The sequence below is a fragment of the Mesoplodon bidens genome, assembly GCF_964165515.1.
Source record: "Mesoplodon bidens genome assembly, chromosome: 13".
NCBI lineage: Eukaryota > Metazoa > Chordata > Mammalia > Artiodactyla > Ziphiidae > Mesoplodon > Mesoplodon bidens.
This window is the reverse complement of record NC_138169.1, coordinates 1,383,692-1,399,056: the sequence shown is the minus strand read 5'-3', so window position 1 is coordinate 1,399,056 and position 15,365 is coordinate 1,383,692. Positions and strand designations below refer to the sequence as shown.

The following is a 15,365-nucleotide window of genomic DNA, read 5'->3' as shown; positions in this document are numbered from 1 at the left end:
TTCCTGGCCCTCCCTGGGCTGGGGTAGCCCCGAGGCCCTGTGTCCCCAGTGGAGCTGATCCGCTGCCGACCACCTGTACCCGCAATGATGATGCACCTTCTCATGCTCTGGGCCCTTCCCTGTCAGCCTTCCCACCCCCTCCCAGGGCTTCTGGGACCACTTCCCAAACCAGAGTCCTATCTCAGAAGCCACAGCTGGAAGAGGGGCAAACCAAGACAGGAGCTAAAAGGAGACACTCCCCCGCACCCCCCATCCACCTTTCCTTGAAGGCTGCTCCGCGGACTTAGGACTCAGAGTGGCAACTCTGACCACATGGCTGCCCGGCCCAGCCCAGCCCTGAACTGCAGCCCCTGCCAGGAAGAAGGTGCTGCTGAAAGTGCTTTCCTGTTCAAGGCTGCCAGCTGCAGGCTGAGTTCCTGTGGCCAGGGCCACAGAAAGGAGCCTGGCTTCGTGTCCAGGGTGCAGGCGCCCTGCTTGGCTGAAGTTATTAAAGCAATGAGGTCCACTCAACACGGAGTTTTGTTCCAGTCTCGCCTCTGCTTTACTACAAGATGCAGTGATCTGAGTCCAGGAGTCCTGAGTGACCAGAAGGCAAGGCACAGCCATCGAGGGGTCTGACTTTTCTGACTAATCAACTGCTGTGGCTTTGAGAGTGGGGAGGACAGGGGTTTACAGGCAAGTGACAGAAATGGAATGCCTTTTAGACACGGGCGATGCTCATGTCAAGCAGGACCTCCACCCACCATCGCAGCTCCTGCACCAAAAGCAGGAGGACAAATGCATTTGGCAGAGACTATGCTTCAAGCTGTGTCACTTGTCACTTGTGTCATTTGTATAAGTGGCGGCACCTGGAGCATCGGAGATGGCGCTGCACAGCTTCCTGGGCAGCGCCGTCCCTGAGCAGCCTCAGTCCTGTACTGGGCACCTGCAGAGGATGCCCATGGCCAAGAGCAGAGAAACCAGAGAAGAGAAGACGGATGGGGAGGGCCCCACCTGCCAGGGCCCCCCTCCCTCCACTCTGCCTGTCCAGCAGCTCCTGTGAACATCTGGGTGCCAGGAGCCCAGGCCTGCGGGGGGCTGCCTGGAGGGGTCTCTGGGAGGGGCCGCGTACTCACTTTTTGGGCCTGTAGTCGGGGATGGTCCTGTCCAGGGAGATGCGGTCGCTGAGCTGTGCGTTGTACCCGTATTCCTCGAACTTGCCCTCTGTCTCCTGGCTGTTGTCACGCAGTGTGGCCGCCATGCCGCCCTGGCCCAGGCCGCCCGGCCCCTCCACCAGACCGATGGGCTTGGCGAGCCCTGGCAGAAAGGAGAAAAGAGGGGGTCAGGCACGTCCCAGGACCGACCGTGTCCTTCCCCCACGCTTCTCCCAGCCTCACCCTAAAGGGCCCTTTGTTTCAGGTGCAAACTCAGCAAATTCCTTACATACAGCAGGACTCCAGCTCTAGGACGTTGCAGGAAAGGCAAAGCTATGGAGACAGTAAAGAGATCAGTGGTTGCCGGGGTTTGTGGGGAGGGATGAATAGTCAGAGCACAGAGGACCTTTAGGGCAGTGAAACTACTCTCTCATTCTGTAATGGTGGGTACATGTCCATGTACATTTGTCCAAACCCAGAGCAAGTACGGCAGCAAGAGTGAACCCTCATGTAAACTGCGGACTTTCAGTGATTATGATGCGTCAGTGCAGGTTCATTAATTGTAACAAATGTACCACATTAATGCAAGGTGTTAATAACAGGAGAAACTGGGCGGGGGGCGGGGCTACGTGGGAACTCTGTACTCACCACTCAATGTTTCTATAAACGCAAAACTGTTCTAAGAAGCAAAAGCTATTTTTTAAATTATTTATTTATTTATTTTGGCTGCCCCGGTCTTCACTGCCACGGGGTCTTTAGCTGTGGCATGCGAGCTCTTAGTTGCGGCATGTGGGCTCTTAGTTGTGGCATGCATGCGGGATCTAGTTCCCTGACCAGGGATTGAACCCGGGCCCCCTGCATTGGGAGCAAGGAGTCTTAGCCACTGGACCCCCAGGGAAGTCCCATGGGTTTTTTTAAAATATAAAATAAAAATAAATTAACTTAAAAAATGCAAAGCAGGGGCCTCCCTGGTGGCGCAGTGGTTGAGAGTCCGCCTGCCGATGCAGGGGATACGGGTTCGTGCCCCGGTCTGGGAGGATCCCATATGCCGCGGAGCGGCTGGGCCCGTGAGCCATGGCCGCTGGGCCTGCGCATCCGGAGCCTGTGCTCCGCAACGGGAGAGGCCACAACAGTGAGAGGCCCGCATACCGCAAAAAGAAAAAAAAAAAAAAAAAAAAAAAAAAAAAAAAAAATGCAAAGCAGCTGCCCCACTTTCTCACCAATCCTTGATATTGTTGGTCTTTATAATTTAAACTAATTGTACATCCACACAATGGAAGGCTACTTTGGGATAAAAACAAAGGAACTAACCAAATATGCAACAATCTGGATGAGTCTCAAAAGCATTATGTTGAGCAAGAAGCCTCCAAAGACACAGAGGAAAACATATGTACGACTCTATTTACAAACTTGTGAGGACAGGAAGCTACTCTATGGTGACAGCAGTGACAGCAGGGACCACCGGGGTGGAAGGTGGCATTGGCTGAAAAGGAGCCCTCCCGGGATGACCAGGGTGTGTGTGCATGTGTGGGTGCCTGAGAAGGCCAGGCTAAGGGAGTGTTTTCTGGAATGTTCTATTTGGTCACTTGTGCCAGGAGAGGAGACATCATCCCCCTGATGCCAGGGACCACAGCAGTGCCAATCAAGCAAAGACAACACCCCTTGCTCTCTCTGGGATGGATGATTCTGGGGCATCTTGGTTTTGGGAGTGAGGTCCAGGGAGCAGAAGTTTAAGCCAGAAAGAGTTGGGATGAATTCCCATCCCGGAGATGCATTTATTAGCTTCCACGGAGAAGTCTCTGGTCCTAGCTCAGGCCACTAGAAGTATAAACTCGGGGAAATATCTAACATTGATGTCACACGCTGCCCCACACTGGGTACCAGGATCTTCTTTTGTGACACCCACTCCCTCCTTAGGTTTTTAAATTAAACAAGGAGGCCACTTGGCTGAGGGGGTCTAATACATGACCTCTATGCAAACAAACCCAAACCCAAACCTAAGCCTGTGAATGCCTCAAGGTTACGAAATGGAAACCCAACCACACACAGCCAATCACACACAGCCAATCACAGACAGCCCCACACAGCCAATCACAGACACCCGCACACAGCCAATCACACACAGCTAATCACACACAGCTAATCTCAGCCAATCACAGCCAACCACAGACAACAACACACAGCCAACCTCAGCCAATCACACACAGCCAATCACAGCCAACCACTCACAGCTGGGCTTTAAGCCATACCAGTTAACGATCACTTTTGCTTTGCTTCAGCGCTTAATCTATACTTTCTCCAGCTGCTATGGGTGGGGCGCTCCTAACCACTTCCAGTTCTAGGTTGCCCCATTCCAATCAATTTTTGTCCATATATAATCCTTTTTGTTTGTTTTTTGGCTGGCAGCGCGCATGCGGGATCCCAATCAGGGACCAAACCCACGCCCGCCTGCAGTGGAAGCCCGGAGCCCTAACCCCTGGACCACCAGGAAGTTCCCATGTCCAATATAATCTTAAGATTTGCAATATGCCTCAGTTTGTCTTTTAGCGGTTCCCAGCGAGGGCAGGGGTGGGGAGCCGAACTCCATCCATCCTCCACACAGCCGGGGGCTCCTCTGATCACCAGAGCCAAGGCCGCAGGCTCCAGGGACCGCCCCCCGCCCCCAGTTCCCAGACCAGGGATCAAACCCGTGGCCCTGCATTGGGAGTGCAGAGTCTTAACCACTGGACCCCAGGGAAGTCCTGGGAATACTCCATTGTAAATGACAAATGTAGCGTTGGTATCTATGTAGGACTGAAGGATATTCACTGGATGTAAAGCTGAAAAATCACATGACACAAATCACTTCCGCTTATCTTAATACTGCAAAATATATATATAGGGCTTCCCTGGTGGCGCAGTAGTTGAGAATCTGCCTGCTAATGCAGGGGACAGGGGTTCAAGCCCTGGTCTGGGAGGATCCCACATGCCGCGGAGCTACTAGGCCCGTGAGCCACAACTACTGAGCCTGCACGTCTGGAGCCTGTGCTCCACAACAAGAGAGGCCACCATAGTGAGAGGCCCGTGCACCGCGATGAAGAATGGCCCCTGCTCGCCACAACTAGAGAAAGCCCTCGCACAGAAATGAAGACCCAACACAGCAAAAATAAATAAATTAATTAATAAACTCCTACCCCCAACACCTTAAAAAAAAAATATATATATATATATATATATAATCATGCTGTGTTTAAACGTCTGTACTGTACTTGCAGTTTCTTTGAAAGGTCTGTAAATAGACGTCTCCCACAGGCAAATGTACTTCCAAACCTGAAGAGAGAGTCTCACTGCTCATGGCAGCCCAGCCTCAGAGTGAGTTCAGGTGGCCAGAAGGCAGGGGTTGCCCAGGGTGGGACTGCCTGCAGCAGCCAGGCCCTGGCAGTGTGGCTGAGGCCATCACACCAGTTTCCGCTTACAGAAGTAAAATATGCACATGTTGAAAAATTCAAACCATCCAGAAAGCTATAAAATGAAGAGCTGACGTCTCCTGTGCTCTCTCCCTCTCTCCAAAGGAAATGAATTTTTCTGGTTTGAGGCCTTCTCATTTTGTCCACTGTGGACACGCATAGTCATTTTATGGGTCTAGTTTTTGTCAGCCAGAGACTATTTCCCTTGACTTCTTGGCATGAAAGATGAGGATTTAGTCCATTTCTCCTCCCTCCTACACCCCGCTCCTGCCTCCCTTGATTTTTCTTAGCTATGTTATTATTTTTAGTTGTTCTGGTGGTTACTTTTGTGACCTTAAAAGGAACACTTAAGGCTCTGTTTCTGGAAGTATCAACGTCAGCTGCTGTCTATGGACTCTTCACCAGGTTACAGGAGAAATTAACATACTCCTGGGGTTGCTGTCCAATGGGTATAAAGTTTCAGTTATATATATTTGTTTCAGGGGTATATATACACACACACACACACATATACCTCTGAATAAACTTAGAGGTCTGCTGTACAACACAGTGCCTAGTTAACAATACTGTATTGTGCACTTAAAAATGTGTTAAGAGGGGCTTCTCTGGTGGCCCAGTGGTTGAGAGTCCGCCTGCTGATGCAGGCGACACAGGTTCATGCCCCGGCCCAGGAAGATCCCACATGCCGTGGAGCGGCTGGGCCCGTGAGCCATGGCCGCTGAGCCTGTGTGTCCGGAGCCTGTGCTCCTCAACGGGAGAGGCCACAACAGTGAGAGGCCCACGTACAGCAAAAAAAAAAAAAAAAAAAAAAATGTATTAAGAGGGCAGATCTCATGTTCAGTGTTCTTACCACAATAAAAATAAATAAATAATAAATAAATAAATAAAATGTTGAATCGCAAAAGAAGAAGAAAAGACATTAACATCCTTCCTTTGCATCTCCCACTTAGCTGGGCCATCCCTTTTATGGTGTCAAAGATCATTTTTAACATCTACATTTTGCTCTGTAACTGCGTTTGGGCTTTCCTCAGATTTGTCCATAGGTTGGTTCCAAAACGAGAGAGGAGTCCACATTTGCCACACTGTGATTATGTAAATATTATTCACTGTGGAGACAAGCAGTGAGGGACCATGAGGACTGAAGTGGAATTCTATCACTAACTGAACCTGTGCACTTAGTGAAGAATTTCCAAATGTTAAGGCAGTATTGATTGCTTTTGTGATACTCTGTTAATTTCCCCAAAGTATGCATATTTTGGTTTGCTTTAGGTTTGCATCTTGACTTTCTGTACAGCTTTTTAAGATGAATAACAGTAACATTCAGCTAGCATGTGTCCTGCAGATACCAGCACATTCACTCCCCACAACACCCCTGTGAGGTAGGGCTATAATTCACCCCATTTTGCAGATGAGTTAACTGAGGCACAGAGAGGTCCAGTGACCTGCTCAAGGTCACATAGTTTGCAAGCACCAGAACCTGCATCTGTATGCAGGCAACGTGGCACCAAGGGAAGGTGCTTCACTGTTGTGTGCTGCCGACTCTCCCAGGAGCTTCCGAATCACCTGCCTCGTGAGACAGGGTCCAGTTTCCTCTTGCAGACACTCCTTACGGCAGAGCTGGGACTAGAGTGAGGTGCCTGGGTGCAAGATTCAAGGAGACGACCTCCTTCAGAGTCCCTGTCTCTCAAAGTTCTCCACGACTTTGCTCCTTGAATCAGCCATTTGCCAGGTGCCCACGTCCGCAAATGACCACAAAAGCACGGCTGCGGACGTGCTGGTGGGACCAGCTGGACACTGGTCATCGTTGGAACCAAAGCCCCGGGAGCCTTGTCCGTGCTCTTCATTGCTGATCTCCCAGCAGCCACAGAGCCCGGAGGGACGTGAGCTGGGAGAGTGGATGGAGAATGAATGCCTGAGCCCGACGGACAGAGAGGGTGGGCAGTGAGCCAGAACGCCAACCCCAAGGGGCTGTACCCCTGAGACACTCTCCTGCTGGGCCCTGGAGTCGGGGGCTCCGCGGAGGAACAGCTGCCCTTAGATGGCTGTTCTCAAACGTGGGCAGCGACCCCTGGAGGACACATACTGCAGGGGCCCACCCGGAGCATCTGATTCCGCAGGTCCGGGGTGGGCCGGAGAACTGGCATCTCTGAGAAGCCCCCAGGGCATGCTGAGGCTGCCGGCTGGGGACCCCACTCGGAGGACCTCTGCCGTGGAACAGGCGCTTACCGCCTTTCACCCCGCCACGGGTACAAGACGCACTGCAGACGAGAACATGGTGCACACCCTGCCTTTGGGCTCCAGTGGGGCTGGCAGCAAGGGGAGGATCCTGGGTCGGCACCTTCTGGGCCTCACCCTGGGCCCTCTTGGCCCTGCGGTGATGGCTGACCCAGAGGAGGCTGCAGCGGCTCTCAGAGGCTGGCCCCCCAGAGCACCCTTGCGGGGAGGCAAGGGGTCAGAGCTGCCCGCCGCGGGTCTCCGATGGTCCCCCTCGTAGTCTCCGGAGCAGTAAAGATCTGTAACCGCTCGCCTGATTGAGAACCCACGGATCTCGTTTCGCTTTTAAGGAAAGTCGCGCACATCGGTGCTTCCCCGCGGGGTTCCCGGAGCTCTCATCCCCCCCCCTCTTTTCTCGTATCCCAGCGTTGACTCACATCTCTTCTCCCAGAGAATTCCTTCTAAAGAGGCGGGATTGATTGGTACCCCCGGGAAATGAGGGAAAACGGAGAGAGAAGAAAATTGTCAAGATCAAAGATGGCTCGGCCGTTGCTGCAGGGTCTGAGGCCCACTGAACCGATGGCCAGGCAGGGCCTGCCGAGGCCTGCTGGAGCCACGCCCGCAACTGGACTTTTGTCCTCACATCTCTCAGCTCCTGACTTCACCAAGCAGCCCGCAGGGGGTGGGGCCGGGAGTGGGGCCGTGGGCGGGGCCGGGGCCAGGGGTTCCGGGGGGTGGGGCCGGGGTGGGGCGGGGGCGGGGCTGGGGCCGGGGTGGGGCGGGGGCGGGGCTGGGGCCGGAGGGGTGGGGGTGGGGGTGTGGGGAGGCAGCAAAGTGCCCTGGTTCCCGCCCTGCCTCTGGGGGCTCCTGCTCCAATTAGCCAGCCTCGGTGCGAGGGCCCCTGAAAGAGCAAGAAACCAGATTCTCCAGACGGTTCTGGGTTGAACTGTGGCCCCCAGAGATACGCCCAAGTCCTGATGCTTGGGACCCGTGGGTGCAAACGTATTTGGATATAGGCCTTTACAGATGTAGTCAGTTACAATGAGGGCATCCTGAATTGGGGTGGGTTCTAACCCAATGACTTGAGCCCCTTAAAAGAAGGAATTTTGGACACAGACACACACAGAGAAGATGGCCATGAGACCACAGAGGCGGAGTTGGGAGTGATGTGGCCACGAGCGCAGGACACCTGGGGCCACCAGGAGCTGGAAGAGGCAGGAAGGACCCTCCCCTGGAGCCTCCAGAGGGAGCGCGGCCCTGCACACGCGTTGGCTGCAGGTTTCTGGCCTCCAGAACCGTGAGGGAACGAATGACTCTTGCTTCAGGCATCCGCGTGTGGCGCTTTGTTAGGGTGGCCCCAGGAAACGAACACACAGAGCCACCACTCACGCCGCCCGCTGGGACGTGACCTGCAGCCAGTGGATCCTGAGCACTGCACGTGCCAAGGTGGAGCATCCCTCACATCCGATGGACGCTCAGGCCATCGTCAGGCTGACCTGCGCGGATGTGGGTGCAGATTCCAGAGGCGCCCGGCTTCCTTAACAGGAGCAGGGGGTTGTCTTTCCTGTCTGAAACCCTCCACCGCCTCCTCCAGCGGAGGGTGCCGCAAATTGTCATTTCATCCTTGAATAGACGTGATTTTGAGAACAATGGGAAATTTGCATTCATTAGCTCGGAAACTTCTGTTGGACAGCTTTTCTGACAAAAGAAACAAAAGCCAGCATCCTCAACGCAGTTCTGGGACTGGAGGTCAGAGCTGACGTTTGCTGCACTGGCCCGCCCGTGCCAGGCACTGCCCACACCTGCTTCCTTTACTCCCTACGGACCCTTCTATGCCAGGTGCCTTCATCCCCCCACTTCACAGAGGAGACCACCAAGGCTCACCATGGCCACAGAGCCAGGAGGTGGCGAGCCCAGCCTCTTAGCCACGTGCTGTAAACTTCAAAGCATCTCATAGAAGCTCCTTAGAGGGGACTCATAGAGGTCACTAGCTTTTCACTTTGACATCAAGGACATTTTAATTACAATTACTTGTCACTATGACTACCATCTCATGAAAGGAAGGTCCTGCACTACACCCACCCTGGGCAGGAAGGATGCACCTCATGACAATATTTTAGTGAAATACATCTGGCCTTCATTTTGCCCAGGCAGGTGGAGGGCGCTGGGGTGAGTATCAGGCCCACACTACAGATGAGCCACAGGAGGCTCTCCCAGCACCTGCGGGTCCACGGGGCTCCTGGTTGCACACTTCCCCTCCAGGCAGGTAAGGGGCTCCCTCTGTGGGTAGGGGGGGAATGCCAGTCAAGGCTAGAGGCAGGGATGGTGCTAGGAACACCCACAGTCAGCATGGCATGAGGACCGACCAGGTGACGGTGGATAACAGGTGCAGCCATGTCACAGCACCCAGACTGAATACGAGCCCTGGTCAGGAGATCTATGGAACCTCTCTGCACACCCACAGGGGCCTCACATCTCTCTCAAAAGATGAGCTGCCAACTGGCATTCAGGAAGCTTCTCCAGCTCAGTGGGAGTCGGATGACGCAGCCTTCCCCGGCGCCCACTGGCTCCCCGCTTCTGCATTGCCTTTGGGGAGGGGCCGGGGGGGCACCAAGGGGCAATTCTGCATCCTGCTTTTGCTGACACTTCAAGTTATTGTGAGTGTCTCCTACGCTGTTTTATGTGACTCGATAATAATTATAATTAATAATCACCTTTTAAACGACCACGATATTTAAACATTTACTTAACAGTTCCTATGCGCTTATACATTTACTTATTTATTTATTTTATGCATTTAGGTTTGTTTCCTTATTTCAGATACTGAACTACTGGGTCGAGGATGAAATACTTCTGTGGATCTTGGTGCCAAATTACTTTCCAGAAAGTTTAGACTTGTTTTATATTGTTGCCAGCAATATATGTTCTTACTTTTATCATTAGAAAGTGCATTTCTTCTGATTGAAAAGATCATAAATACTTATTGCAGAAAATTCTGAAGCCACACACACACACACACACACGCCCACAGGACTACCCAGGGTCCCACTCCACAGGGAAAAGCAGTATCAGTATTTCAGTGCTCTATATTATTTTTATAAGATTGTATATAATAGTTTCAACTAAGTTTAATAAACACACATGATGTATATACAAGTCTGCATTCTGGTCTTATCACTACATCCTAAGCATTTTCTTATGTCACAAAAATTCTGCGTAAGCATAACTTTTTATGACTGCAAACATAAAATCTCATCTTGTGGCTGTACCATTTATTCCTTCAACCATTCATCAAAAATATATGAAGCATCTCAAATGCCAAGAGCTGTGCCAGGTGCTGTGCGTAGGTACCCGGGGGAACAGGCACAATGCCTGCCCTCAAGGGGCTCACTGTCCGGGCAGGAGACAGTCACACAAACAGGCAATCGTGGGCCAGTGTGCTGAGGTCCGCCACGCTCATGGGAAGACACACGGCAGCTGGCCCCGCAGCTTGGGGTTGGGGGTCAGATACGGCCTCCTGGAGCCTCCAGGGAGCTTCTTGAGCTGCAGGAAATGGGCCCACGGAAGGGGCAGGAACACTAACCATCGGGTGGGGGGGCTCGGAGGGGCCTGTGCTGTCTGATGGTCTGGCGGCAGTGTCCAGGTGGGAGAGGATGAGGGCTCCCTGCGGGCAAGACGGCCTGTGGACACGGATGACCCAGTACCTTCCCTCCCTCTCTCTCCCCGCGACCTCAGCAGACCCTCTCTAGTTCTTTCAGGAACCAGCCCTCTCCATGGCTGTCACCCATGTGGCCTGTCTTCTCCACCACAGGGTTCCAATGAGACACTTCATCCCCCAGACACTGGCCAACAGTGGGCACGTGCCCCCGGAAGATGAATAACCAGGAGACACAGCCCCCTCCTCTGATATCTTGAGCACCAAGAATAAGGGGTTTGAGGGCCATCTTGGTCTACACAGAGGGAGGCTGCCCGTTCAGGTGTGCTCCATCCCAGCCCGGGTGGGGGGCCCACTCAGGTGCACTCCAGCCCAGCCTAGCCCAGGTAAACAGGAGCTGAGCTGGCCAAGGCAGAATAGAGCCTGAGGCCCCAGCACAGAGGCCTGGTGGGTGGGTGGCTCTCCCAGGGGCCCAGATAGCTGGGATCCCAGGCGGAGGGGGCAGAGGTGGGTCCCGAGCTGCAGGAAGCAAGTTGTCAAGGTCGGGTGGAAAGCAAGGCTCCGAGGGGCAGGCACAACTCAAGGCCCTTTCCAAATCCGAAGTCCCAGCGTGCTCCTACTGATGGAGTGCCCGTCGGGGTGCCCACTGCTTCCAGAACATTCTCTGCTCTGCTGCTCTTGCCCAGAGCCCGAGGGGACACCTCTGGTGAAACCCATTTGGCTTCAGAGGCAACAATTTGACTTTCCAGAGGTAAAGTGTCTTCCGTTTGAGGGCCTGGGTGAACCGTCTCAAATTCATCATCTCTGTGGTAACTGGCAGGGATCGTGCACTTATGTGAAAGGCCGCCGATCGCCCACAGCAATTCTACTTTTATGGAATAATCATTTGAAGTTCCTTTCCCACGACCTGAGGGAGCACACTTCTCTAATTACAAGAGATAATTTAGAAGACGCAGTGGCGAGGAGATGGCTCTATCCAAGCGCGGGTGGGAGACCCTATTCACACGGGGGGCAGGGGACTGACTCTGGGTCGGAAGGCAGGACAGCAGGAAGGTGCAACTGAGGAGACGACTCAGGAGCTGAGGGGAGGAGTTTGGAGCCCGTTTCCCAGACGCTTTCTCTTGTTGTGCCCCGAGAAAAGTGACAATGGCATTTCATGATAAATAGGAAATGTCGTTCGGCATGTGTCATAGGGCAATAGGGAGGGGTGGGGACTGCGGCGAGTGGGTGCACACATCCCACCTGCAAGGACGACTGCTCCAGACCTAACAGGTCCAAAGACACCAGATCTTCTAGACTTTTGAGAGAAAGCAGCAGTACAGATTCATCTCTCTAAATATCAGCAACTCATTCATATTTTGGAAAAAAATCGCATAAGTTAACTAACAAATAGGGTCTCTATCTGTTAGTTAGCCAGGACCGGTGTGGTGGGCTAAGTAATGGCTCCCAAAGATACCAGGTTCTAATCCCCAGAACCTGTGGACACGTTGCCTTAAATGGTAAACGGGACTTTGCAGGTGGAATTAAGTTAAGACCCCTGAGATGGGGAGAGACGGGTTACCCAGGAGGGCCCTAAACGCCATCACAAGTGTCCCGGAATGGAGAGGGTTGGGGGAGATTTGACAGAGACAGAGAGGGAGCCACGTGACGTGGAGGCTCAGCGGGCGGCGAAGGCAGGAAGGAGCCCCCCCCCCCCGGAGCCTTCAGAGAGCGTGGCTCTTCCCACAGCCCGACTGTAGCCCAGGGAAACCCATTCTGGGCTCCTGACCTCCAGAACTGTGAGAGAACAAATCTGCGTGGCGTTAAGTCCCCAGCACATGAGTTGTCACAGCAGCTCCAGGAAATGAACTCGACAGACAAAGCTGCTGTAACAGCAGGGGAAGCTGATGTCCTGGGTGATTCCTCCCTCGCTCCTCTGCCCTGGGGCCCTGACGTCCCCAGGATGTGGCAGGGGACCAGGCAGAGCGCTCGCTGGAGACCTGCCCGCCAAGGTGGGGAGGCGCCCAGAGCTGGGGTCTTGGCCTGGTCCGCTCTCACCAGCCCTTGCCAGTAACCCTGGGCTGGGCAGTCGAAGCCATTTCATCTGCCGTCAGCACACGTGAGCCGTGGTGCCGCAGGGGTGGCGGGAGCACAGATTGTCAGACCCAGAGGTTTGGGGGGTGGAGGGGCAAAGGCATCTGCTGAGGAGCCACATGAGCTGGTGGAGGCAGGGCCAGGCCTGGAGTCCAGGTGCTCTGGAGATGAGCCCTGGCCCGGGGATTCTCCAGCTGCTGGGCACCTCAGAACCTCAGGGCAGCCGGCTAGAGTGCAGGTGCCTGGGTTCTGAGGTGCCCGGCAGCTGGACACGCCTCAGGACCCTCGGGCGCTGACCCTCAGCTAATGCAGACAGTCCGGACCCCGCAGAGGAGCAGCCAACAGGAGGAACCAGCGGGGCTGGAGTGGGGATGAAGTCCCAGGGGTGCCGCTGTGGGGTCATGGTGTTTTCCCCACGTGGTGCTCTTGGAAATCAGCCCAAGCAGGTTTCACGTGGAAGCCTGACTCCAGCTTTTTGGAAGGATCCGGCATGCTGGCCGCATGGGCCTGCTTCTCCACAGGGCAGCGATGGGCTGCAGCCGAGAGCTCCACCCCTGACCCAGGCAGGGCCTCTGCTCTCTCGCCCTCCCTGCAGGTTTTGCATGGTGCCCTGGAGATCGAGAGGGTGTGCCCCTGGTTTAGATGGGTGGAGAGGGGTGCTGGGTTGAATGGTGGCCCCAAAGGCGCTGTCCAGCAGGAACCTGTGAAAGTAGCGTTATTTGGAAAAGGGGTCTTTGCAGATGTAACTAAGGTAAGGACTTTGGATGAGATCATCTGGATGAGGGTGGTTCTTAAATGCAACGACCTGCGTCCTTACAATTTAGAGAGACACAGAAGGAGAAGCCACATGATGAGGGAGAGAGAGACTGGAATTAGGCGTCTACAAGCCAAGGACTGCCGAGGATTGCTGGGGGCACGAGAAGCTGGGGAGAGGCCTGGAACAGACGTCCTCAGAGCCTCCAGGAGGGATCAGCCTGCCAACACTTTCATTTCACACTTCCGGCCTCCAGGACTGTGAAAGAAGAAATTCCTGTTGTTTAAAGCTACCCCGTTTGTGGTCGTTTGTTATAGCAGCCCCAGGAAGCTCCTAGGAGAGGGAAGGAGGTGGGGGGGTGGAGAGGGAGGGGTGGGTAGGAGGAGGAAAAGGGCCAGCTGCAGACCCTGTGGTTGCTTGGCCAGCATCTATTCTCTCCATCCTTTTTATTAGTAGAACCTCAATTTGTTTTGGAGAGAAATGCATTCAGCTAAAAGGCTCACCTCCCTGGGCTGACCTTGCAGCTAGGAGTGGCATGTGACCAAGATCTGGTCAATAAAATTTAAATGGAATTTGCTGGGTGGAATTTGCTGGGTGGAATTTCTGGGAAATGTGTCTAAAAGGGGCAGAGACTCAGCTGGTATATGTGGGGTTTGTTTTTGTTTTTTGCCCTTTATCTACAGCCCTTCCCCCTTTCTCCTACCTGGAGCTAGGAACTCAATGTCTGGGGCTGGAGCAGCCATCGTGTGACCATGAGGTGGAATGCCACACAAGAGGAAGGGGGGAGTTGCAATTCAAATGGGGTTGGGCTCTTGAGGACATCTACCAGCCTCGGGATTTCATGTTCACAAGAAAAACAAAGCACAGTGCAGTTAGGTCATGTCAGTTGGGGTTTTGTCGGGACTCTGAATTCTTCACCCAGAGAGGCAAGGGGGTTCAAGTTAGGAATAAGAGAACACTGCAGCAAGAAAGGCCAAGCCGCCTTCCCCAGCCAGTGGCCTCCCACCCAAGGAGGACTTGGCCGCCCATCCTGATCCGAGAGCCTTCCAGGGATGTGGATGGAGCCGCCAGCTCCCGAGGACCACCCCCCTGAGCATCCTCTCCCCCAGAAGAGTCATTTCACACTTGGCCAACCCACTCTTTCCAGCACAGAAACCTGCGCTATGTGGGCGGCTGCGATTTTTCAACTTGGAAGGAAGCGTGGCTTTCAAGCTTCCAGCTTCTCTTTGAATCACTGATTTCCATCTGTCATGGCAACTTAAGCCAATATTCTGAGAGAGGAAACAGCCCCAGTGGAGAGGCTGCCGGTCACAAGATAATCTGAGAGGAAGAAGCAGAATGAAGACACCTCTGGGAACCGGGTTGGACAGGCCCATGAGGTACGGCCTCGGTGTTGGGACACCCCTGGGGACACACACACCCCTGGGCCCAGAGAAGGGGACTCCGTCAGCAGGGTCCCCACAGGGACAGGCCAGGCCAGTCGGACTGACCCGCCGCCCTAAAACCACTAAGATTTAAAACAAGGTAACAAAATCAATTGTGAAAAAGCACTAAGTATCTGACAAGACGGGAAGAAATTACTGGGACGAACGTGAAGAGCAGTGGAGATCTGGGAGATGAGTCCAGGACTTGCTTTTTCCCCGGAGGATGTTTTGAATTCTGTGGACTTGGGGGCACAGCGGGGAGGAAGTCAGAGGGCCAGACGGACCCCCGTGCAGGGCATACAGCCTCCGTACGGCCTGGGGAACTGCAGGCCTTGAACGGGGTGGGAGGGGCTCCACTGAAGAGACCTCCCCCACCCCCAACCCCGAGCCTGGAGGAGCAGATACAGATCCTGCCCGTCCAGGCCTCCAATGAGGCCACAACTCCATGTTTCCTGACGATGGCCAGCACACAGCAAACACAACAGGACACTCGAGAGAACAGAGACGGGCTTCAGACGGGCGCTGCCGGGTGGTGGGTCCTCACGCTGCCCTCGGATCAAAGAGGCCATCAGTCTCCTCTCCTGACATCACCCAGCAAGCGGGACTCCACAGTGTGCAGTGGAGAAATCCCCTGTCACCTGTCCGTCACCTGCCGGGCTCCAGGTA

General features: G+C 54.1%; 1 protein-coding gene across 1 annotated transcript in view; it reads right to left on the bottom strand.

The window, feature by feature from the left end:
• GALNT9 (polypeptide N-acetylgalactosaminyltransferase 9) overlaps nucleotides 1–15,365 on the bottom strand; it is a gene marked incomplete at its 5' end in the record, with an annotated part of 94,473 nt that overhangs the window by 67,753 nt on the left and 11,355 nt on the right. Inside the window, one exon of the mRNA XM_081252263.1 lies at nucleotides 1,116–1,296. Coding sequence (XP_081108389.1) covers nucleotides 1,116–1,296 — 181 coding nt within the window. The remainder of the gene's footprint in view (nucleotides 1–1,115; nucleotides 1,297–15,365) is intronic.